This window comes from Mesoplodon mirus (assembly GCF_964341445.2).
Source record: "Mesoplodon mirus genome assembly, chromosome: 13".
Classification (NCBI taxonomy): Eukaryota; Metazoa; Chordata; class Mammalia; order Artiodactyla; family Ziphiidae; genus Mesoplodon; species Mesoplodon mirus.
Window position 1 is genome coordinate 27,786,297 of NC_138989.1, and position 25,126 is coordinate 27,811,422.

Consider the following 25,126-nt stretch of genomic DNA (forward strand, 5'->3'; position numbering starts at 1 on the left):
CAGCGACACCTTGGGCCGAAATGCCTCCACGCAGCCCAAGGAGATGGCTCTACAGGAGGCCTGAAGTCCCCGAGAGGTGCTGGGGCAGCAGGAGGAACTGGGGCCCTCAGTCATGCTTTGTGAAGCCCCCATCTGTCCCTGACCCCTACCGAAGGGAACCCATCTTGGGGACCCCGGTGCAAGTTCTGATGTAGCTACTGTTGGGGGAGGGGCAGGGCAGGGAGCCCCCGACCTCCCCCCATGCCGAGACCCCCAGGAGAGGCTGTGGTTTGACACTAATTCGGGAGCTGGGACTGATGGGAGCTGGCGGCAGGGGCTCATCCCAGCACTCCTGAAGGCAGACAAAGGGGCATGGGGGCACCCGTGGTGAAGGGTCAGAAGTCAAAAGCAAAGGCTACAAGCTGACCCCAGGACCCCCGCGGGCTGGAGGATGCTCAGGGTGCCTCCAGCTAGTAGAGGAGGACTGCAAGCCTCCGCATCTCGGGCCAAGTCTCACTGTGACCCCCTGAAGCCCCCAGCTATCCCTTACCAATCCAGGGTCGTCCTTGTTCCAACTCAGCTGTCACCTCCTCCAGGAAGCCAACCAGTCATTGTGTGGGTGCCCAGGAAGCACGGCCAGCGCTGAGGCTGTTGCTGGTGGCCGGGTTGGCACACGCAGCCAGGCCAAGCCCTGGGGACTCTGGACAAGTTCATCCCTGAGTACCAGGGCCTCCCACCTTGGGAGAGAGACCACCAGGGACAGGGAGCTGTGCAAGTCCCACGTGTGTGAGGCACCTGGCAGGGCCAGGGCCATTTCCACCTGTGTCCAAAGGCATGAAAGGCCGGTCGTGTAACCCTGCCTTGAGCCAGCTCCTCACGAACATCCAGGACTTTAGCTAGAGCCCCTGCTTTGCCTTTTCTTTCTATGGCTATTATTTACACACTTTAAAAATATTTGTTTTAATTACAGAAGTCACACCTGCTTGTTGGGATAAAAAGCTCAAAGTAGACAGGTGTGTAAAGGAACAAGTGACTGTCTGTCCCACCACACTCTCTTGGGAGGCCCTGCTGGGCCCATGGCACGTGCAGAGACCACAGGCATCACCCTGCATCCTGCCCCATGGCCTTAGGGAGAAGCCAGGTGGATGCCCCAAAGGAGCCACATGGGGCAGCTGGCTCCTCCTCCCCAGGGAGGTTTCCACCTGGGCTGGGGTGCCACCATCACCAGGCTGGAGCAGAGAGGGTATGGCTGGCCCAGTGTCACCAAGAGTCCTGGCTTCTAGTTGACCGCAGAGGACCATGGGTGGCATGTCTCTCACATCCCACCCAGACTCACAGGGTGTGTGTGGGTCACCCAGGGAGGGCTGCGGGCAGGAGGACCAAAGTCACAGCTTCCCAGGATGGCCTTGCTTCTGAGACTCGGCCCAGGACCCGTTGGCCATCCACAACATCCAGGGCCCTGGTGACTTGCCGCTGCCCCCCGAGGGAACGACCATCATGCAGGAAGCTCTGTGTGAGGGGACTGCCATGTCCGTGTCCCCAGGACAGATGCCAGCAGGGTATCCGCCTCCACATGGGATCCTTGCCTGCAACCTGCTCATTGTCAAGTCCTGCGGTCTCCTGGAGCCCCCTTCCAGCCTGTGGGAGACCTGGTCTCCTGAGGCTTCCCCGCACCTCTCAGGTGCCCTGCGCAGCTGGCGAGAGCAGAGCTCTGGTTTGTCAAGAGTTTAGTGGGTGCCAGGGCTTGTGCTAAATGCCTTCGGTGCCCACTGATTGTTGGCAGTAACCCCCGGGGGGGATTACTGCTGTTCTCATCTCCCCATGGACGAGGTTCCAAACTCTCTCTGGCCCAGAGCCACAGTCTGCGGCCTCGCTCTGCAGTCCCTGCACTCCGGGTGTGGGTGTGCCCAGGACACAACCTGAACTGGGTCGCCGCGGGCTGCTGTTCCTGTTGTTTTGTCATTCCGGCCTTCACATGACACGTGCCTGCTCTGTCCTGTTAAAGGCATCTGGAGCCCCCAGCCAACTGCCCTCTTCGTTGGCAGGATTCCACTCCACTGACCTCAGATGCACGGGCTTATTTAGCCTCGACTCTGCTGTCATGCCCTCCCTTCTGTCACCAGGGGCTGCGGGTCCCTTGGGCTTGGCCCCTTTTCAAGGCCCGAGCCCAGGCCGGTGTCCCCACATTCCTGCCTCCTTGGCCTGCAGGTCCCCAGCCCGGTGCCGGCCACGTGCGTCACCGGGGGTCATGTGCTCCGCAGACCTAGTGCACGCCTGACAACCAGAAAAGGTGGAAGAAGGCTCTGGGGACAGTGACCCGGGCTTCCAATCCTGTAGTGGGCCCTGGGCAGGTTGTTCCTCTCCTCTGGGCCTCAGTTTCTCCTGCATAAACCGGGTCAGCAATCATAGCTCCCGAAGAGGAAGGTTGTGACAGCCACGCTTGTCAGCACACAGAGGACACTTCGATTTTTACAGAGAAAGAATTGGGGGGAAATCTGAATGCCTTTCCTCACATGTACTGAAAGTCACCAGACAAAGCGGCCTGTGTGGTGAAGAGTGAGAGCACCCACGTAAACACAGCAGCGTGACCTGAGATTGAGCAGACAATCTTAATGTCAGGGAATGCAATCAAATTTTACTAGCTCTGCAAAACAATGACTAAAATCACAGAGTTAAACAGAGCTCGGGCAGAATCTATGAACACTGGCAGGGAGTGGATAAGGGGATGATGTGCCCATGAGGGAATTTACGCTCCGGGGGGTCAAATACTGGCCTGTGTTTGGTGCAGGCTGATAACAGGAAGACAATCCCCAAATTAAACAAATGTGAATGAATTCCTCTGTGTGCAGACAGAGCAAATATATCAGTGAAAATGGGTATAGAGCAAGCAGCAAACTGTAATAAATTAGAATGAGTTCTGACGGGGAGCCACGATTCAGGCAGACAAATATTTCAGGAAATACGGGTAAGAGGCCCATGGCAAAATAATAACTTTGACAGAGTTCCAATGTCATGCTCACCAATGAGGTGAAAACAAACATTTTACCGGGTATCCGTAGGAGACGAGGCGCAGGGGGAACTCAGAGGGTGTCCTCTCTGGGAAGAGCCAGGCCACACGACTGTGGCAAAAGCAGGTCAGTGACTGTCCTGAGATGGGTCAGCCCACTGAGTGGGACAGACCCGTCCACTAGGGTCTGTCGCCCAGCTGCTTCCTCCTTGGAGCCCTTGCTGACTGGCCCTCATCCAGGTGTGACCAGCAGGTGGCTGCCACATGGCGAAGACCCCAGAGGTCTGGCCTTCTCAGATCTGTCTCAGTCTCCTGAGCTGGAGGACAGGGAGCCAGTGCTGATGTGAGGCAAGGAACCCAGTGTGACCTCCCACACAGGAGGCAGGGCTGAACATGCCCCTGGGGACTGTCCCTGGCTGGGGTGCGATACCAGGCTGGGCCCAGCACTGACCACGACTGTGCTGCCTGGTCTGTGAGATTTGCCTGGACCTTGCCTTGACCTTGTCAGCTGTGTTTTGGCTTAGACTCCTCCCTCTATTCCCTGAGTCAGAGCAGGGATGGAGATGTCGGAAGACAGGTGCGTGGGAAGGTCAGCCCACGAGCTGACCTGGCATTTCACATGCACAATCATTTTGCCAAAAGTGCGTGTGACGTGGATGATTACCAGCATTCTTCACTATCAGTGCAGTGAGCCGTGGCACTGCTGGGGCTGCTGTGGTACCCCCCACCCTGGCCCCTAATATGAGTGCATTAGAGGGAGATCACTGGCAGGGGCAGATGAAATCAACAAGATTATTCTGAAGATGGGCCAAGCGCAGTACTGGCTGCTGGTGGGAAGGGTTGGGGTTAGGGTCAGCTCCAGCGCTGTGTGTCAGCTGGGACTAAGTACCAACACCGATTGGTGTGTGCGTCACCAGGTGCCCACAGAACTGCTCAGCTGCACTTTGTCCTGACACATGATGCTGAGGGCTGGGAACCTGGGTCCGATCCTGGTAATCAGGTGCAGACGCTCTGGGGGGAATGCAGCCCAGGCCAGCTTTGTGTGCCCAGCAGAGGAGAGACATGGCACCAACGGGGTGTCTGCCTGTAAAGCAGGAGCCAGGGTGCTAGGCAAGGGCTGGGTGTGGTCCACGGCGACTCAGGATTCAGGGCGGGGCCTGGAGGACGTCTCCAACCCAGTCACCAGCCTAGAGCTTGGCATCAAACTTCCAACATCAAATGTGCTCCTTCCTTTCTTCATTCAATAAAGACACATCAAGAGGCAGTTGGGGAGGGACACAGCAGGTGGCTGGGAGTCAAGTGCAAGAAGAGGGAGCTGTGGTCAAGCTGGTGCCCAGCTGGGAACGTGCCCACCAAGCCGACCCTGAGGAGGAGAAGGGAGGGAGCTGGGGTGCAAGGGGAGCGAGCAGTGTGCGAATGACCTGGAGCTCAGAGGAGGTAAGAGGTGAGAGGTAAGGTGGGTGTAGGCGGGGCCTGGCCACTGAGGGCCTGATGAGCCAGGCTGAACCAGCAGCCTTGTCCAGATGGCAGCGGGGAGTCCCTGAAGGGTTTTTGGGAGGAGGGAAGTTTATCCATGACAGGAAAATGGGAGAGTCTGGTGGCCATGGCCAGCTGTCAGGGCTGGCCTACTCTTGGGGAGCTAAGTTTCTGAGCTGCTGGAGGGACCCCCAAGTTCCTGTCCCTGGGCCTTGACTCACCTGCCCCCTGTGTCTCTCCCTTTTTCAACTCCAATAGGGGGAAGGGGGGCAAGAGGCCCGTGACAATGTCAAGAAGCCTCCCTCAATATAGGGCGTGGTGATGGTATCCCCCAGGAGACATGAGCAAGGTCTGGGGGAGGGGTGCTACTGACATCTGGCAGGTAGAAGCCTGGGATGCTGATAAACATCCTGCAATGCACAATTATTCAGTCCCAAGTGCCAAACAGGCCAGGGTGTCCAATGCACCAAGATGCATGGAGCACCCAGAGAACCAGGTGAAACAGGTGGGCAAGGTATGGAGTGAGGCTGCCACACACAGTCAGACCCAGCACCCGTGGGTGTGCAGGAACATCCTGAGGAGATGCAGGTGTGGGGAGGGGGAGTGATGGGGAGGGTGGTCAAGACAGGTTCCTCCCAGGAGGTGAAATCTGGGGCTGGGACAGCAGGCCTAGCATGATGTTGGAAGGAAGGGAATCCAAGGCAGAGGGACAGAGGGTGGGAAGGCCCTGAAGGCCCTTAGGAGTGAAGGGAGGCCGGTGGAAGGTGGCAAAGCAGGGGCTTTGCTGTCAGCCCCAAAGGTGGTACAGAAGGCTGGACCTGTAGGGGAGAAGCAGGGCGTATTGGAATAATGGGAGCTGCAGGGCTTCCCAGAGGAGCCTGGTGGTCCACGCCTGCCCGTTGCGTGGGCAGTGGGACCAGAAAGACGGGAGAGAACGGAGTTGGCAAGCCCCTAAGGAGACTCCTTTCCACGCTCGAGCCTTAGGCCAGGGTAGAGGACGGAGGGCTTCCCAAAGCCCCTTTACCCGAGAGAAGCAGCATCGCGCTCGGCCTTCCCGGATTCTCCGCAGACCCGGCCTCAGCTGTGACTTCCTGCAGCTCATCGCCCAGGGAGGCGCCCAGGTGTACAGGTGTGCGGGGGGGCGGGGAGGGTGGGGCCTCCAGCGGAGCAGGCGGAGCTAGGGTGGTCAGCCAAGTAGGCGGGGTCTCCTCGGGGTGGGGCGGCCACTAGCTGAGAAGGCGGGGTTCAGGCGCACGTGGCGCCGCTCGGTGGGCGGGGCCTGCCAGGCGACCCACACCTTTCAGGAACGCACGGGGCGGAGCCTCCGGGGGAGAGGGCGAGGCTCAAGCTCGGGGTGTGGTGGGGCGCGACCGAGGGCGGGGCCAAGCGCGGGGCAGGGCCTCTCGGGAAAAGGCGGGGCCGAGCGCGGGGCGGGGCTGGCGGCGCGTACTTAATCAGCCCAGGGGCACATGCACAGCAGCCATGAGTCTTGGGCGAACCTTCCCCGTGCTACGCTCCGCCCTCTGCCGCCGAGCCCCGCTGTCTACAGCGCCGGCGACCCGCGAGCAGCACGCCGAGGGCCTGGAAGCCGTGCGGGGGCGCGGGGCGGCCGAGGCCGCGCGGCCGCCAGTGCCCGCCGTGGACTTCGGCAACACGCAGGAGGCGTACCGGAGCCGGCGCAGCTGGGAGCTGGCGCGTAGCCTGCTGGTGCTGCGCCTTTGCGCCTCGCCCGCGCTGCTGGCGCGCCACGAGCAGGTGTGCGGGGGCTCGGGAACGCTGGGGGTGGGGTGCGGCCAGGGCCCCGCGGGCCTTCGCCGGTCCTGGGAGCCGTTACGAAGTTTCAAAGTGGAAAGCGGGGCCTCTGGAGCATCGCCTGTGGCCGGGAAGTCAGGAAGGAAGGGTGAATTCGGGCCCGTGAATTTTACTACGTGTCAGTTACTGGCAGCTAAAAACAAAGATTAGTTTAAATCTTAAGCTATATGCTGCTTGCAATACACAGTGTTCACCCGAAATTTAAAATTGAGTGTCGTCTGTGTTGCCCAAAGGGAAGCCTGGCCGTACTGAGCGGCGCATAGCCTGGGACCCTAGAGTTCTTGGACGCTGTGACCCAGGGGATCCCCAGACATGGTCACTCTGAACAGACAATGTTGAGGGAGAATGGGACGCTTGCTGCTCAAATATCCGACTTTTGAAACTTTAACACAGTTACATTGAAAAGTGTGAGGGCTTTGGGGAAGTAAAAAGCAGAAGTGTCTTAGCCGCTCTTGGTCAAGGTGATCCTGGGAACAGTTTAAAAGCAAGGGTCCAGTTGGTGCTGAGGGTCCTGAAGGCGCTTCATGCAGGTGGTGTTGACTTCTCAGTGAGACTGTGCTGAGGGCACCTTAGCTCCGGGCAGAGGCTAGGGAGACTGGACCCAGGAGGAGCACCAAGCCACAGCTTGGGCATAGGTGAAGGTGAGGCCACCCAAGGTGGGTGGGTGATGAGGGCAGAGCTAGAGTTGGGTGGCTCTGAAGGGGCTAGGTTCAAAACCAGCAGAGAAGCCAGCAGAGCTGTGGGTCCTCGGGTACTGTGGGCAACAGTGGGAGGGACATGTCAGCTCCACCGTCCCTTGGGTGCCTGCCTGGGGCAAGCGCCAGTGCACTGGGACTGTGCTGTGGGTGCCTGGAGGAGCAAGGAGGCTTCTCCCATGCTCCCCTCGTGTTCTACCTGTGTCCTGGGGACATCCTTAAGGAGCCCAGTAACTGTGCGGTGTGCTCTGCCTGCCTTCCGTGTTCCCCCTGTCGTCATTGCTGGTGGTTCCACTGATGACAGTGGCCTTGGTGCCTGGTGCTGGAGGAGACAGGGCAGAGGCCAGACTGCAGAGTTGTGGGCCGCTCACCAGAACCTGGTCCTTCTTGTGCTCTGGCCTGCAGCAAAAATTCCTCCTGCTGAGCCAGTGCAGGTCTGTGCAGCTCATGCCCCGGGGAGTGTCAGCCTGCAGGAGCCCAGTTTGAGCTGTGGCATTGGCTCAGGACCCAGTGGGGGCCCGCACTTGCCCGAAGGCAGGCCCTTTTGAGAAGGGTTTAGAAAATTCAGGTCTTGCATGATGAAAGCCTCGGTGCTTGGGTGTGAGCCAGGGCAGGAGAGTGTGGGGGAAGGGGGCAGTCAGGGAGGGGAGAGAACCGGCTTTACCCGTCCTTGCTCTGCAGACATGTCTTTGAGTCTTTTATGGTGTTTGTGTTACTGGTGCAAATTTCTAAATCCACGAAGGACGTTCCTACCTGGGGAAGAGGTGGGGCTACCCTCGTCTCAGGTAGTGCCACCCCAGGGCACGCCTGATGCCAGGATGGTTTTAAAGGGGCTGTTTTGCTCTGGAGTTGGCTTAAAACTGCCAGCCCTGCACCATGTGCTTCCATAGCCCTCTGTGACAGGCTGGCCTCCCCTTTGCCAGGGTGAGAGGGTCGGTGACCAGCTCAGGTTACCTGAGTGGCCTTCACTGTTGTTCCCTCTGACAACAGGGGAACAGGAGGGGAGCGGGAGGTCACCAGCCCATGACCCCTGGACCACATCTCAGCATCAGCCTTCCTCCTGCTCCTTCTATGAGCATTGGCTGGAGCTGTTTTCATGCTAGTTGGGTAGTTATGACAGAGACTGGGTGGCCCGCACAGCCTAAGTTATTTACCACGTGTTCCTGGGCGGGAAAGTTTGCCGGCCCTAGAGTAGACAGTTGGCCCACTTCCACACACACTGTGTTTCTGACAGTCCTCAGAATTGACGTATATGATGTCTGGGGTTTTCCAGAACTGAATTCTGGTTTTCAGGTCCCTGTTTCTGCCTGGCCTGCCTCTGGGGTGAACTTTGATATATCCAAGACCTGGCTTTTCCTCCTGCTAGGGTGCTCTGACCCACAGACTCGTGACTTCTGGCTAGGGCTCTCGTGAGGTGGAGGAGGCCTGCCCATCTCCCGGGTTGGCACTTCCACTTTCCATTTCTATTCTTCTTTATAAAAATAATGAGATGCAATAAAATCAGACACGGCACAAAGGCTGCTTCTTTATAAAAATAATGAGATGCAATAAAATCAGACACGACACAGACAGAGGTGATGGCCTGGAAACCTTCACCCTCGTGTTGCCACACGGCTCCTTAAGCATCTCCGTCCGGGTGCCAGCCACAGTTCAGGTGTGTCCGCCTTTGAGAGGCTTGGACTGTTTGGGACTGGTTTGTGGATGAAGGTGTGTGACTGACTCATGCTTTTGCTTAGGCTAGAGATTGCTCCCTGAGACCCTGATCCCAAGAGATGTTCCCCACAAAAAAGTGGGGTTCTGTTATTCACTGGGTTTGAGAAACCTTAGACTATTCCTGCCTTGGAGCTGGAGCCAGGGGTAGTAGACACACAGGAATTCCCAGACAGATGGTGGGTGTGTCCTCCCAGTGGTCATCCCCCTGCCCCTCCTTGACCTTATTCCTTCCCACCACTGTCCCCAGTGCAGGAGCACCGCGTCACCTCCTAGCCTGGCAAGCCCCGTACCCTGGATCTAAGTTAGCAAACACCTCCCGCCCTTGCCCTGGCTGGCACTCCCTCACCCCCATTCTGAATTCCATGGAGGTATCTTGCCCCTCCCTCCTCCTGGGTCTCCCTGCAACTAGGATGGGAGCCCATCATCTGTTTTCTTCACCCTAGAACTGTGTCGGGCAGGAGGCAGTTACTTGGGACATTTGAATGATGATGGCAGAAATTTGGGGTGTGGCGAGATATGATTGGAGGAGAAAGCTGAGTCGTTTGGGAGGCTGTCTTCCCCTGGGGCACGTACTCTCGGGCTGCCGGCCTCCTGCGGCCTGGATGAGTGTGCTGAGTCCCCGCTGGTCCCAGGTGGATGGTCATCTCCCAGGCCTATGCTTTCTCCAGCGGAACTCATACTCACTCAGAGTTTTGTGTGTTCATCTGTTCAGCACCCACTGGAGGGCCGGCCCCTTGCCAGGCACTGTTTTAGGGACTTGGAATAAGCAGTGAACAAAACATTGAAAAATCTGGGTTCTCACCTTCTAGAAACTCACACCAAATCCCCCTCTTCCCCAGCATAACCTGCAGAGGTGTGGATACAGAGAATGTTATGAACACGCCCACTGCTGTTCCCAGAGAGAGCTGCCGTTCACTTCTTTATCCACCAAGTGGTAGTCAGGCGACTGCCATGTGCCACTGGGGTCACCCATGAGCGTGCAGGGCAGGGAGGCAAGAGCAGCGCCTGGGACCGGCCACCCTGCATGAGGAGTGGGGCATGGACAGTCACTGAGCAGAGAAGCAATCTGCTTCGGGTGGTGTCACCGTAAAACCAAGGCCATGAGCCGAGTTTGGCCCTGGGGAGAGCACGTCAAGGCTTTGTGCTGGGCAGGCAGGGAAGCAGGAGTGTCCTGCTGGGGACATGGGAGGCCGGGTGGCCCAGAATAGCCGCTGCCCTTTACCTTTCAGTTGCTCCGTCTTGCCAGGAGACTTCTGGGGCAAAGGTTGTTCGACAGACTGATGAAGATGACCTTCTACGGGCAGTTTGTGGCTGGTGAGGACCAGGAGTCCATCCGGCCCCTGATCCAGCACAACAGGGCCTTCGGCGTGGGCTCTATCCTGGACTACGGTGTGGAGGAGGACCTGACCCCCGAGGAGGCCAAACACAAGGAGATGGAGTAAGACCCGTGTGGCACCTGCTGGCAACCCCAGCACACTGGGGCTGGGCTGGGCCTGGCTGGGGGAGCCCTGTCCACATGACTAACAGCAGCCCTCCTGGGTCTGCCTGGGGTTGTGTTCTTGCCCCGTGAGGATAACAGCTCTGGGCTTCCACGGAGGCCTTGTGTGCCGAGGCTGGAGGAGGGGCGAGGATGGGGTCAGCAAACTCTGGTCCCCAGCCCGATCAGCCTGCTTTTGTACAGTCTGCAAGCTAAGAATCATTGTTGTATTTTTAAATGGTTGAAACAAAGCAAGAGTAATGTTTTGTGACACGTGAAAATTATATGAAATTCAAAGTGCTCTCACCCTACAGGGGCAGAATTGAGTGGCCGTGACTCAATGGTGGCCGCTGGGTGCTACCCGGCGGTTTACAAAATATGATTGCTGACACTGGTGTTGGAGGTGCTCTGGCTTCCTGCTCTCCTGCAGCATCTCTTCTGGGGATTCTGACCTACTGGGCAGGTCCCACTGTCCCACCCTTGCCTGGCCCCTGAGATGATTTCCTGATTAGCAGGTGGGCCCCACCTGGTAGGTGTGGAGACTGCCTGGGGGTCTGAGGAAAAGGGAATGTGCTGCCAGGAGCACACGTGTGGCAGGCGAGCCCAGTGGCTCCTGCCGAGGTCACCAACTGGCTGCCCGGCCCGTTCTCTGGGCAGTGAGTATGGGGACACATGGGCATCCCCCGACCCACCCTCCTGGTCCATAGGACAGAACTCGAGGACCATTTCACCCTCTGCTTCCTGAAGTAGGAGCCTCATGGGAGATCCAGGCAGAACCAGCCCTTTCTTTGCAAAACGCCCAGTTCCTGGGCTGGTGCCTGCACCCCTCCACCCGTCACTGGCATCTGGGCCCCTAAGTCCTGACAGCAGCCGCGCCTGACCATGTGAGGCTTGGGACAGGCTTGCTGAGTAACCTGCCCTGTCTTAAGCTCTGGTGTTTGTTCTGGCCTGGGGAGGGAAGGGGTGTGGAGGGGCCGGGAGGGGTGGGGAGGGAAGGGGCGGGGAGGGGCACGGAGGGGAAGAGAGAGGAGGGGCACGGAGGGGAAGAGAGGGGAGGGGCACGGAGGAGAGGAGAGGGGAGGGGCACGGAGGGGAGGGGAAGGTGTCACATGAGGCTCCTACCCTGGGAACGGAATGTCCGAGCGGGCCGAGCTGCTGGTGGATTGGCCTGGGGAGCCAAGCCCCTGCCTCGTGATTTGCTGTCTTGAAGGCGGAGTTCTCCAGCTCAGCACCCCGGTGTTCCTAGGGGGGCTGTGGGCTGGGGCTGCAGCCTGCTCTGAGGCTGCCTGTTGAATAACTAATGGGCTGTATCCCCGCTGGGTCTGGGTGAGGGCTGGTGGTTTCACAGTGGGATTTTCTCTCTCTGTTATGAAAAGACTTCTTTCCCAGGGCGATCTGCCTGGCTTCCTCCTTGCCCTGCAGGGGAGCATTGGGAGGAGGGCCGGCTTCGCCCTACCATGGGCACTGGAGCCTGTGACCCTGAGCCACCCTGCTGTTGGTGCCCCTTGTCCTGCAGGAGCCCTGCTTTGTGGGCTTTGGGACATGAACGGCAGTCCCTTCCTGTCCTAATGTGGTGGCTGCCGTCCAATGCCAGTGGCAGGGCTGCTGCCAGGCAGCCCTGTGTGCTTGGTGGAGCCTGGCTGAGGGTGCAGAACCAGGCTCATAGGCACTGATCGAACATCCACGCCATCGAGATGCCACGCATTCTCCATCAGGAGCCCCTGTGTGGGGAACGGAGGGGTCACAGGCCCGAAGACCCTGCTCTGGGGAATGATGTAGAGGCCACTGCCCCAAGTTAAAGTCACAGGAGTGGGGTGGGGTGGGGTGGGGTGGGGAGCGAGCGCAGGTGGTGGGGCCCTGCCCCAGGCATAACCATAAGAGGCACAGAAGAGATGGGGGCGTCTGAACATGCAAGAGGCCCAGCATGTGCCCTGAGGACGTGGCCCTGGGAGGAGGGGGTCTGGGGGTCTTCCCCAGGTTAGGAAGCAGGAGGTAGGAGGCCAGAGGCGCAGAAGGGAGAATAGCCATCCAGGGAGGGGGTGGGATGGTGTTTCCCAGAACACTTGTTAGAAGTCAGAGGCCAGGAACCTAACTCTAGGAGAGGAGCCTCGCAGGGTCCACCCAGCAGGCTGAGGGCCGTGGGGAGAGGGCGCAGGGCTGGGTTCCTCTCGATGATTGGCTGTGATGAGGTTGTGATGAGGATGGCTGGGGACAGTGTGGCCAGCAGGTGTGTGTGTCCTGGCTGTGCAAACCCAGGGCTGGCTGGGGGCGAGGCCTTGGCCTTGTTCCCCAGGGTGGAGGCTGCTCCTTGGGACTGGTGTGCACAGTGTCTTGGGTGCTGCCTGGAGCCAGGGCCTGGGGGCCCACAGGCTTTTCTGTGTTCTTCTCCTGCCTCCTGCGTTTCACCAGGGGAGAGCTGGTGTGAGGGCAGCCGACGTGGTCTCCCCTCACTTTTCACTTTTTTCTAAAAGGTGTCCAGCCAACAAATTACCTGATGCAGACCTGAGCTTAGAGGTGGCTGAGGGGATGGTTGGGGTCTTCCTGCCACTCCTGCAAGCCCCTGGGTCGCTCCTACGGTCCTCTCCTGCCCCCTGTCCCCGGGGGCACTCCATTCCCTCCTCCACATCTTGGCCCGTGCAGTTACATGTGCACGCAAGTGTCTGCACGTGTGTGCATGTGTGCACATGTGTCTGCACGTGTGTGTGTGTACAGAGCATGCTCTTCTCTTCATGGTGACATGACACTCCCCTTCCCCCCAGCCTGGTAACTGCCATCTTTGTCTCCTCGTGATCCACTCACCAGGCCTGGTCAAGAGTGCAGCCCTGCCCATGCTAAGTACTGTCTGCTCTGGGATAGGCCACTGCCCCCTGATCACGTGGCTATGTGGCCGGCTGGCTCCCCTGTGCCTTTGGAGCTGGGCTGGGGCTTGGAGGGTAGAAGCCCAGCTGTGGAAATGCTAATTGAGACCGTCATACGGCCCCGGGCCCCTGGGGGTCTCTGGGTAGTGGTGTCCCCTCAGTGGAGGGCAGTCTGCCTAGAAGGTGGATACCTGCAGGTTATGGGCTGTGTGGTGACATAGCAGGCCCGAGCCTCCCGCAGCTGCCAACCTCGGGATGAGGCCCCTGCCTTGGTGCAGATGGCGGGTGCCATGTCATGCCTCCACCTCAGTGGGCCACAGCTGTGGGGCGGCCTGGGTCTGGCCTTACAGGTGCCCTCTCTGTCCTGTCCTCATTAGGACTGGGTATATTCAGGTATGATGGCCAGGGGAGGCCAGGGGAGGGTTTGCATTAAAAAAATAAATTGTGGTTGCTGGTTTGAAAATAATCCTGAGGAGCGCGGGTGGAGGTGGGGCCGGCTGTGGGCAGAGGGCAGAGCAAGGGGCCCCGCTCCTTGGCTCTGGGGATCAGGAAGCTGGTGGTTTCCCTCTCTCCACTATCCTCAGCCCTGACTGGCCCGTGCCCCGCCTTTTCCTCACAGGAAGGAATACCCCATGGCTAGCCAGCCTCAAGGACCTACCCACGCCCTGGGCTGTGTATCGCTTTACTTCCTCCTCACCCAGTGTAGGGAGGGGGCCTCACCCAGGGGGAGACCCACGTTCCTCCGGAGCAGGGCTTGTAGGCTGCCAGGCTCAGAGAAGGTGACCCTGGAGGCCGGGGGCGGGTGGAGTGGCGTGAGTCACTCTTACCTGGCCAGGTGACCATGCCTTCCTCTTCAGCCCTCCTGGGTCAGGGTCAGGGCTCAGCCTCTACTTCTCCCACCTGTGCCTCCTCAATGGGATGCGTTTGTCACTTGTACCTGAGGTGGCGTGACCGCAACCCTCTCCCTCTTCTTCCCTCCTGCAGGTCCTGTACCTCAGCATCGGAGAGGGATGGCCATGGTGAGTGGGAGGCAGCCATTCAGGAACGAGCCCGCTCCCCACCCGCACACAGCCCCGGCTCCTCCCTGTGTCCCTGGGCACCCAGGCCGTCGTTCTGAGTGGCTGACACATCCTTACGGCCCGCCTGGGGGGCCGGTGCACTCGGCCCTCGGTGGGTCTGGGCTTTGCCTTCCTGCCCTGGGTTTGCCACATGACTAGGGTGACCCGAGGAGAAGGAAGAGTGGGCGCCAGGGCGGGCGGGTTTGGGGAGCAGCACAGGCAGGGGGCCGTGTGCTCGGGGTGGGACTGGAGCTGGAGTGCGGCGCTGGTGGCGGGATGGGGGCTTGCGGGGGTGGGGAGGTGGCTCAGGCCAGACGCCCACCTCTCCAGGCACCAGTAAGAGGGAGAAGCAGTTCCAGGCCCACCGGGCATTTGGAGACCGCAGGAATGGTGTTGTCAGCGCCCGCACCTACTTCTACGCCAACGAGGCCAAGTGTGACAGCCATATGGAGACGTTCCTGCGCTGCATCGAGGCTTCAGGTGGGGTCCTGCTTGTCGCTGGCCTGCCATCCACCAGGCCCAGCCTGGGCTGACCTCTGCTCTAGGAGATGCTGGTGTGGGAACACAAGGCCGGGCCCGGAGTGTTTGCTCAGGGCCCCATCTCCATCTCTGTGGCCTTGGTCCTGAGGATGACCTGGGCTCACACCTGAGTCCAGCTCCTTCCTGAGGAGCCTGGCTTCCCACAGAAGGGTGCCTCCCCCCTCCCGGGTACCAGGTGTCCAGATGTGGGCCTGTCAGTGGGCCAAGTGGCCCCCAGTCCCAGGCAGGGGCTTGACTCTTGTCACATGACCCCTGGCTCTGCCGAGGGCCACACCATTCCGGCAGCTGGTGCCACGTCCTCTTTAACAGAGAATTCTTCCCCGCGTGGCCTCTGGGTGGGAATACCTGCTAGGGAGGTGAGTTAAGCCGGGAGGTCACAGAGGCCTCAGCGTCCATCAGGTCCCCAGCAGCCCTCCTGTTAGTGGGTCCCACACCTCTGAACACTTTAAGGAGTGGGAGTGAGCAACGCCCAGAGGCAGCCTCCTAGGAGCAGCGCTGGGCACCCCGGGCGGTCAGGCAGACACCTGGCTGCCCAGTGTCCAGTGCCAGGGGCGTCTTCTTGGTTCCTTGCCCACTCTGCCTGGGGGCAGACAGACGGGGAGGGCCCCACAGAAGCAAAGATGTGTGTTGTGGGCTTCCAGAAGCCAGAGGAGAGAATGGGGGTGGTGGTTGAGTGCCTTCTGCCTCCAGCTTGTGCTCTGCTGGGCGTTTCTGTGTTTGGTGAACCCCCAGGGGCAGCCCCGGGTGCCGAGGGCATTGGAGAGGAAACAGGCAGGGATTGAATGGGCAGGTCTCACCAGCTCCTTTGCCCACTGCATTCCTGGACCCACGTGGCAAACTCAAACCCTGCTGAGTCACTGGCTCCCACCTGCATGGTGGGGCATCCGGAGCAGCCGAGTACAGGGTGTTTGCGGGCTGCGTAGGGTCGTTGTCCTTCTGCCATGGGTGGTCAGCCAGCCCAGGCGTCTGGGTCCTCGGTGGGCTCTCCCCTCCTGTTGCCACTCCCCTCGGCCTGAGATTGCCAGGCAGCCACCAGAGCTGCTTCTGAGGGCCAGGCAGCCTACCCGGGAAGCATGGCCACCATGGGCCTGCTCGGGCCTGGTGGGCGAGGGAGGAAAGAAGCGCTGGTGCCACTGCACCGTCTCATCGGGTGGCTGGATTGTTCGTGCTCTGGGGGTCTCAGGGCCCAGGTGCAAGGTAGACCCAGTACCATGTGTTGTAGGTAACTAATAGGAAGAACAACCACCGCCTGCCTCCTGAAGTCCGTCATATGTTGATGAGAAGTGTCCTAACTCTTTTTTTCTTTTTTTTTTTTCTTTTTCTCTTTTTGGCTCCGTTGGGTCTTCGTTACTGCGTGCGGGCTTTCTCTAGTTGCAGCGAGTGGGGGCTGCTCGTCGTTGCAGTGCACAGGCTTCTCATTGCAGTGGCTTCTATTGTTGCGGAGCACGGGCTCTAGAGCACAGGCTCAGTAGTTTTGGCTCATGGGCTTAGTTGCTCCGCGGCATGTGGGATCTTCCCGGACCAGGGCTCGAACCCGCATCCCTCGCACTGGCAGGCGGATTCTTAATCACTGTGCCACCAGGGATGTCCCAAGAAGTGTCCTAACTCTTGAGTGGCACAGATTCCGGATGCAGGCTCAGGGTCCCCCCCCCCGCCACACCCCAGCACTGACGGCTCTTCTGTGGCTTCTCACAGGTGGAGCCAGCGAGGATGGCTTCTCAGCCATTAAGCTCACCGCACTGGGGAGACCCCAGTTTCTGGTAAGTGTCAAAACCTTCCACCCACAGGGAGTTTGTAAGAACTTGGGGCTGCCGTGAGCGTTAAGTGAAAGCTCGTGTGCTGGTGCCTTGGCCCTGGGAGCCAGGCACACAGGCGGGATGGGGTGGCTTGGGCTACATGGGGGTCCTGGGAGGGGGCTGGGTGTGCGCCTGGGATGGCAGCTCAGGCCCGCGTCCGCAGCTGCAGTTCTCAGATGTGCTGACCAAGTGGAGACGGTTCTTCCACCAAATGGCTGCAGAGCAGGGCAAGGCCGGGCTGGCTGCCATGGACACGAAGCTGGAGGTGGCTGCACTGCAGGTGGGGCCGCCTCTCCGTGGTGGGTGTGAGAAGGTGGGCCGGGGAGGAGCCCTGCCCAGGAGGAATTGGCCAGGCAGTGTCGGAGGTGGGTTCCCAGGGCCTGCTGCCCAGCCCCCAGCTGCTGGGTCGGTGGGGAGGGAATCTGAGCAGAGGTGGAGGAAGTGCTGGGTGGGAGGCTTGGAGGGGGGCTGGCCCTGCCAGTAGCCGAGCTCTGTGGACCCGCAGGGATGGGCAGGTGTGGGGGGGTGGGCAGCAGGGAGAGACACTCTCTGGAGCAGAAACCCAAGGCAGAAGTGTAGCCAATCTCAGTACTGGCATAATAAAGTCAGCCTAGCATCACAGGCCAGCGGGCAGGGGCAGGAGATGTTCGTGAGCAGGGCTGGGAGACAGCAGTGGGACCAATGCCCTCTCGCTTCTGAAGGAAAGCGTGGTGAAGATGGGCATCGCGTCCCAGATGGAAATTGAGAACTGGTTCACTGTGGAGACCCTTGGCGTGTCCGGGTAAGAGTAGCCCCCGGGCTGAGATTTCGGGAGTGGCTGCCCTGGTTCAGCCAAGGTTCTGGCTTAGCCCCAATGCCTTCTCCCAATCCTGGTCACCCTCTTCCAGGGCATGGGCCCCCCTCGAACCCTAGGGCTTCTTACAGAATTATTTGGGCTGTGGAGTGAGGGTGCCACACCCAGCCGTCCCAGGACCTATCTGGCAGGCAGGTGAAGGGTGAGGGCAGCTGAGATCCCGGAGGGTCCCAAGCCTCATTTTGAGGAGCTGGGGGCTGGCGGCAGTGTGCCATCCCCTCCTGCCTGGTCTCCCGTGTCCAGCTCTTCCCCGAGCCTGATGTGGCCTGGGTGGTCTCGGCCCTGATATAAGAATATTCATGTTTTGGTTTCTGTTTTTTAAACAGAGGACCATGTTTACATGTTACCAGTCTTTCAAAACTGAGCACTGAGGCAGGTTCTGTGGGGTTGGGTCTGGGGGTGCTCCTGCAGGGAGGGGGCTGGTTTGGGGCCTTGGTGAGGCCGCGTGTCCGCATGCTGACACGGCTTCTCCCACAGCACCCTGGACCTGCTGGACTGGGGCAGCCTCATTGACAGCAGGACCGAGTTCTCCAAGCACCTGGTGGTCCCCAACATGCAGGTGACGCTGTGCACGTCCGTGCCTCCCACCTCACGGTTCTCGCAGGGTCGTCACAGAGGGTCCCCGCTCACACCGCCAGGGCTTCCTCAGAGTGGCGCTGGGTCCCCAGGATGAGTGTCCCCACAAGCCAGGCGGAAACTGTCGCCTATTCTAGTCAAGCCTCAGGAGACCCATGCCGTCCCTTCTGCCCAGTGCTGTTTGTTAAAGGGGAGTCGCTAGACTGGCCTGTGTTCGGGGGAGAAAAATGAGACTCCACCTGCCCCTGGGAGGGTGACCGGGCATTTGTGGCCGTGCTTGAGCGCACCACTGAGCTGGGATGGGAGGAAGCAGCAGAGGTGCCTTGGGAAACACCCCATAGACGCTGCCTTTCACAAGCTCCAGCCTGGTGACGGAGGGCCCAGGAGGGGTGTGATTGAGGCCTCGCCGGGAGTGACCTGGGCAATGTTAGTGGGCAAGCGGGGCAAGCAGAGGGCCCCGTGCTTCACGGGCCTGCAGGATGGGTGCCTACTGCTGACCTGACCAGTGCCCTGAGTGCCACCATCTGGGGCCGATGCCTCCGTCCCCCTGTTGCGTGTCCGTCTGTGCTGTGTGGCCAGCCAAGTCTGCCTGTAGGCACAGTTCTTCCTCCATGTCCTCTGCCTGCTAGGGGCTGAGTCTTTTCAGGTGATTGGGTGGGTGAAGGGTCACTTCCTGAACTTTGCGCAGGAACAGGAGGGGGACCCATCGTGAGGATCCTATGGAGGCCATGGGATCCGACTCCTTGGGTGCAGGCCTGACCTGGGGCAGCCAGCCCCATGAGGAAGGGTGTGCTGGTGGGCAGCGCGGTTATGGGATGCTGTGTGGCTGGCGGGACCCTGGACAGGACACTGACCTTAATGCACAAACAGGGTGGTGGGTGGAGAAGGGGGCGCGGGGATGAGGCCCACTGGTCCCGGGCACCAGGCACTGGGTATTGGTAGGCCCTGCACCAGGGGCGAGAGGCTGCCCACGGGAGGGGTGGGAGCGCTGGCCTCGAGAGCCCAGGTCTGGAACCCTGCCGTGGCCTGACTGCGCTGCCCCCTCAAGACAGGACAGCTGGAGCCTCTGCTGTCGCGGTTCACTGAGGAGGAGGAACAGCAGATGACGAGGATGCTGCAGAGGATGGACGTCCTGGCCCAGGTCGAGGACCCTGGGATGTGCCGGGGTTGGGGGGCACCTGTGTCACCCGGGCCCCAGACAGACCCTCTCTCCCCGCCGTGCCCCTCAGAAAGCCAGCGAGGTGGGCGTGCGGCTGATGGTGGACGCCGAGCAGACCTACTTCCAGCCGGCCATCAGCCGCCTGACGCTGGAGATGCAGCGCAGGTTCAACGTGGAGAGGCCACTCATCTTCAACACGTACCAGTGCTACCTCAAGGTGCGCCCAGCGTCTGCTGCAGGGAGACAGGCCCCCAGGACCAGCTGCCAGTGGACCTATCCCCTGGGCCTCAGACCCCAGACAGGGTGCTGAAGGGGCAGGAGGACGATGAAGGAGCTTTTGGAGTCCACGTAACATGCCTTAGTCGCCAGATTTCGAGTGACTGTTTACTCCTGCCCTTTTTAGCTTGGTTCCCTCTAAGGGTCTGATGAAGGCTCTGGGCCCCTCCCCAGACTCGTGCGTGTGCCTCAGGGACCCTTGAGCACAATCTCTGGCGGCCACTTGGGTACCAGCCAGGTGTTTGGAGGACTCAGGGTAGGGTGGGTATAGGGGCTGCGGGGACAAGGGGAAGTGGGTGCGTAGGGTCCAGGCAGATGCTGACAGCCCCCAAGTCACCACAGCTGCTGGCCCCGGTGCCCCTGCTGACTACACACTGGGGAGTGCCCGGGCCCCAGGGAGGCCCTATGGGATGCAGGCTGGAGGGGGCCCATCCTGGTCATCCTCAACTTTCGGCTCTGGCCCACAGGACGCCTATGACAGTGTCACCCTGGATGTGGAGCTGGCTCGCCGAGAGGGCTGGTGTTTCGGGGCCAAGCTGGTGCGTGGCGCATACATGGCCCAGGAACGTGCCCGCGCCCTGGAGATTGGGTATGAGGACCCTATCAACCCCACGTACGAGGCCACCAACGCCATGTACCACAGGTGTGCTGCCTTCTTTGGCTCCCGGAGCCTCAGAGCTTCCCGGGGGCGGGGTGGGGGGGAGAAACCGGGAAGGGGCTGGAGCTGACCCGACGTGATCCTGTCTAACGTGGGAGCAACCTGGGGGTCAGAACCAATACCTCCTCTGCCTTTGTTTTACTTTTTCCAAAACCATTAAGGTTTTTTTTTTTTTTTTTAATGTAAAAGTCTACTGAACTGCCCGGGTTGATAAAGATGAGAGCTGTACCCCGGCAGCCCTCCCCAAATGGCACGAGGCCTGTTTGCTTTTTTTTGTTGTTGTTGTACGCAGGCCTCTCACTGTTGTGGCCTCTCCCATTGCGGAGCACAGGCTCCGGACACGCAGGCTCAGCGGCCATGGCTCACGGGCCTAGCCACTCCGCGGCATGTGGGATCCTCCCGGACCGGGGCATGAACCCGTGTCCCCTGCATCGGCAGGCGGACTCCCAACCACTGCGCCACCAGGGAAGCCCCCGTTTGCTTTTTAATTCCACGCCAGGATCGTCCACTGTTTTGCACCTGCTTCTGCTTCTGCCCCTGCAGGGGTTGTGCAGGCCTGACTCACGCGTCACCCTCCCCAGGTGCCTCAACTACGTCCTGGAGGAGCTGAAGCACAACGCCAGGGCCGCAGTGATGGTGGCCTCGCACAATGAGGACACCGTGCGCTTCACGCTGTGCAGGTTGGCCCCGCCCCCTTCCCGCTGGGCGCTCCTGGGTGGGCAGGAAGCGTGGGCAGGCAGTGGGTTTTGGGGGGACATCTGTGGAACGAGCTGGAGTGGCGGCTTTAGGGCCCCCAGACCCACTGAGGCTGGCTGGGCATTGTGCTGCAGTAGCCAAAAGGCTGTTTGCAGTTACTTGGGTTTTTAACACTAATACAAGACTTACTAAAGTTTCAAATTAAAAAATATATTTCATTAGGTGAAATTTAAGTGTGAAATGTTGGAGCCCTCAGATGTATTGCCTTATTTATAGACAATTTCTCAACACTTTAAACTGTGTTTAGAATTTAAGATAGTCTGTTTTCTCTTTAAACGCCTGTCCCATGGAGCATCCTTATAAGTCAGATATAGGAATGAGATGAAATAAATATACATTTTTTTCTTTTGGCCGTGTTCTGGGAGTTCCCTGACCAGGGATCAAACCCAGGCCCCAGGCAGTGAAAGCGCCAGTCCTAATCACTGGACTGCCAGGGAATTTCCAATCACCATGTTCTTTTATCTCATATCTTAACCCAAACTGGACCACAGCAGGGGTCCTAGCTCCCCCTCTCCCCGCCACAGGAAGCTGGGTGGCGGCAGTGGCCTTGCTGGCCCTTGTCTTCCCCAGGAGCAAGGCAGCCCCCGCCCCCGCAGTGGGCACCCCAAGCCCAAGGCTTGGGCCGAGTAGTGAAGGTGCAGGGCGTGCACCCAGAGGCACTTGCAGGCTCTGCCTGGAGGGTGACTCTGGTCGTCCTAAACCATTCATTAATGTCGTGCTTGTCCTTCTCATGCTGGGGCTGCTTTTTCATGGTGTGAAACTGCAACTAAAGGCCACGATGTCTAATGCTCTGCACTTGCAGCTGCCTGGCTGTGAACAGGAGCGCTGAGGCCAGCGGGGCTGCCAGGTGGAGGGCAGACTGTGTCGAGGCTCCCTCTGGAGTCCTGCTGGGCTGGGGTCAGGCTGTTTCCTTGCTGGTGGTTGGCTCTGACTGGCATCCTAGCCGGGTGGACTGTTCCGCTTTCTTCCCTCCATCCCTGGGGCCTCCTTGGACGCCCCATCCTATCCCTGGACGTGGGATGGCCAGGGACACCTTTTGTGCTCGGGGAAGATTAGTTTTGGGTTTTTTTTGTTTTGTTTTTAATTTTTGGCTGCGTGCGTTGGGTCTTCGTTGCTGCGTGCAGGCTTTCTCTAGCTGCAGCAAGTGGGAGCTATTCTTCGTTGCAGTGTGCGGGCTTCTCACTGCGGTGGCTTCTCTTGTTGCGGAGCACAGGCTCTAGGCGTGCGGGCTCAGTAGTTGTGGCTCACGGGCTCTAGAGCGCAGGCTCAGTAGTTGTGGCGCACGGGCTTAGTTGCTCAGCGGCATGTGGGGTCTTCCTGGACCAGGGCTCGAACCCGTGTCCCCTGCATTGGCAGGCAGATTCTTAACCACTGCATCACCAGGGAAGCCCCAGTTTTGGTTTCTTTGACTTTTGAAGGAACACAGGGCTGAGTTGAAAATTTTAAAAGCTGGCTTTCACTTAGGCTTAAAAGTACAATTCTGTGATGGAACCGTGATCAAAAGTGGTCTGTCCGGCACCAGGGTCCACCCCAAGACGATGTGCACAGAGAGGCCCTGGCCCCTGCCTGGCAGTGCCGACCTCCTGAGGTTTCCATCACCATCTCAGCAGCCTGTGGTTGCCCCGTTTTAGGTTTTGGTCACAGGCTAGTCCACTCAGACTGACTAGGCGAGGACAGGGAAACGTCTAAAGGTATAAACTGCCCTCAGAAGGGCTTCCTTTCACCTGATTTCTGGATCTTGCCACTGGGAGCACATATGGCCTCCCCATCTTGGCTGCGGTGGCCTTCTGCCCTAGACACGGCTCCCCCTATGCTGAGTGCCAGCTGAGTGCTTGCCCATCTCACAGGCTCCGCAGCCCACGCCAGGCCAAGGTCCACAGAGCCTTTAACACCTTGGGCTGGTCTTCCCAGGGGCAGCAGTGTGGGCCTCTGATGCCACACATTAGAGACCTCAGTCAGATTAGCTTTGGCTGTTAACAAACCAACCCAAAATACAGAGGCCTGAACACAGTATGTTCTGTGAGCCAGCAGTGTGGGCTGGGCTCTGCTTCGGGCTGCTTCTGCTGGCCTTGCCTGGGGCCCATCCTGCATCTGTATTCACATGGGGTCTGGTTGGCCCTAAATGGCCTCATTTGTGGCTGGGACAGCAAAGGGCACTGCATCACATGTCGGGTGTCCTACAGGCCAGCTTAGGCTTCTCCACAGGTGGTCTCAGGCTACCAGAAGCCCTGGAGGGGGCAAGCCTCTGCCCATGTCACATTTGCTATCGTTCTGTTGGCTAAAGAAAGTCATGCCCAGTTCACATATTGCCGGCCAGATGGAGAGAGCCTCTTTCTGTGCTGGGCAAAGCTAGTCACATGGCAGCAGGCATGGACACTGGCGGGGAAGGGGCAGCAGCAGGGGAGGGGTCAGTTTTTGCAGGATGCCACGTGAGTGTTCCCACCACCGTCAGGCAGCAACACGGTGGCAGCCCTGCTCTCACGGGGGACAGAGACATGTAAGCTGGATACCAGGGCAACATGGTGCAGACTGGGGCCCCGACCTTGGAGCCTAGCCCTGGGGGAAGGAGAGAAACGGTCTGGGAAGCCCCTCATGTGGAAGCCCAGGGTGAGAGGCACTGAGTGCTCTGGGAGCCTGGGGTGGGGCCCTGAGACAGGAGAAGGGAGGGGGACTCCACGGGCAGGGATGGGGACCAACAGGCCCAGCCTGTAGCCTGGGTGGGTGTGAGGACCCAGGCTGAACACGCCCCTGTGGGGTGGAAGGGTGGGGGCGGGCTACAGAGTGCTGGTGCTGATAGGCCGAGTCTGTATCTGCACGTGCAGGAAGCCAGAGGTAAAAACGTGGGAATCATCAATGTATAGACATTTCAAATCCTAGGAATTTTTTAAAGATCCTATGAGGGGAGGTGTGAGGATAGGAGAGGGTGTGGAGAGTTGGGGGCCCCCACCTTAACGTCTGAGTAGGAAATTCGAGCCACATCTATTAACCCCAAATGTTTCATAGCCATGTTAAAAAAAATGAAGTTAATTTTGATATACATTTTAATTAACCCCACATATCCAAAATAGTACCATTTAAACATGTTTTCAGAAAAACAGTGACATACTCTGCATTCAGTTTTCACACTGTCTTCAAAAGCCCACGTGTGTTTGACACTTGCAGTGCACTCAGTTCAGACCACCCGCCTTCCAGAGGCTCAGTTGCCACCAGTAGCTAGTGACTGCCTTACGGACAGGGCAGCCAGCAAGGGGAGGATGAGAAGCTGGAGGTGGGGTCACAGGGCTGGGAACACAGAGGCAACGGAACTCTGAGGGGTTTGAGAAGGGGATGGTGAGAGGGCTGAGAGCTTCCCAGGGCACACCAAGGGCTGGCCACTGGGTGAGTCTGCCTTGCTGGGTCACAGTGGGCAGCAGGGAAGGGGCCATCGGGGAGCAAGCACAGCAAGAGGGAGGCTGGCTGGGGAAGGGGGGCACTTGGTGGCCTTGGGCTGAGGCAGCAGCAGTAAGGAAGAGGCCTGGTCTATGCAGGAGAGAGCCTATGCCCACGCCCTACCCTGTGGGTGGGGGATCTGGGGGTAGAGGGAGGGTCTTACCCACCGCCCTGCCTGTTCACAGGATGGAGGAGCTGGGCCTGCACCCCACCGATTGCCAGGTGTACTTTGGACAGCTTCTGGGTATGTGCGACCAGATAAGCTTCCCGCTAGGTGAGCTGGGCTTCTGGTGGGGGGCGGGGGGCAGGGGCGGAGGCGCTGGGACTCACCGCCTCCACCCCTGTGTGCAGGCCAGGCAGGCTTCCCTGTGTACAAGTACGTGCCTTACGGCCCTGTGATGGAGGTGCTGCCCTACCTGTCCCGCCGAGCCCTGGAGAACAGCGGAGTCATGAAGGGCGCCCAGAGGGAGTGGCAGCTGCTTTGGCAGGAGCTCAAGCGGAGGCTCTGCACGGGCAGCCTCTTCCACCGCCCGGCCTAGTGCTGTGGCCGTGTCCCAACGCATCCTCACCTGGGCTGCAACCACCCAGGGCTACAGCCTGACCCCAACCTCACACACAACACCTTTTACATCCCAAACTGTGAGACCCCGCTGGCCCCTGCCCGTGGGCACCCAGGTGCGGGCTATGTCCGTTACCTGCCAGAGCTGCTGGGAACTGTCAGAAACCGCCCTCCAGTGAGCGAGCATGGCTGCATCTCTGCCCACCACCACGACCTTGGGCCTGAAGAACCACCTTCTGCAGGGCCCAACCCATGGGCCCTGAGCCCCACAGGTGGGCAGTGGCTGGCTGGGGAAGCTGGCCTGTCAATAAACCACTATTTCTGCAGCTAAGAGCCCTTGACTCCGGGCCCACGATGCTCTTCCCTGCAGAGCCCTCACGTGCAGTCAGTGGCAGAGGGAGTGGCTCCGACGGCCCGAGAAGCCTCACGCTCAGGCTCGGCCTCTCCTG

The 25,126-nt window shown here is 59.6% G+C and overlaps 1 protein-coding gene across 2 annotated transcripts; it reads left to right on the forward strand.

The window, feature by feature from the left end:
* Positions 1-5,944: 5,944 nt before the first annotated feature.
* On the forward strand, positions 5,945-25,003 carry PRODH (proline dehydrogenase 1; the record flags this gene model as incomplete). Of its 2 annotated transcripts, none has more annotated exons than XM_082641683.1 (14): positions 5,945-6,217; positions 9,912-10,120; positions 14,002-14,036; positions 14,406-14,555; positions 16,311-16,375; positions 16,575-16,691; positions 17,113-17,192; positions 17,742-17,823; positions 18,889-18,981; positions 19,070-19,216; positions 19,743-19,918; positions 20,515-20,613; positions 24,304-24,392; positions 24,470-25,003. In XM_082641683.1, 14 exons carry the CDS (start codon positions 5,945-5,947, stop codon positions 24,655-24,657), a joined length of 1,803 nt encoding a protein of 600 aa, XP_082497809.1. In that variant the 3' UTR covers positions 24,658-25,003. The 2 variants fall into 2 exon arrangements, with proteins under 2 accessions (XP_082497809.1, XP_082497810.1); XM_082641684.1 differs by having other exon boundaries at positions 6,136-6,217; positions 9,929-10,120.
* Between the last annotated feature and the right edge of the window lie 123 nt (positions 25,004-25,126).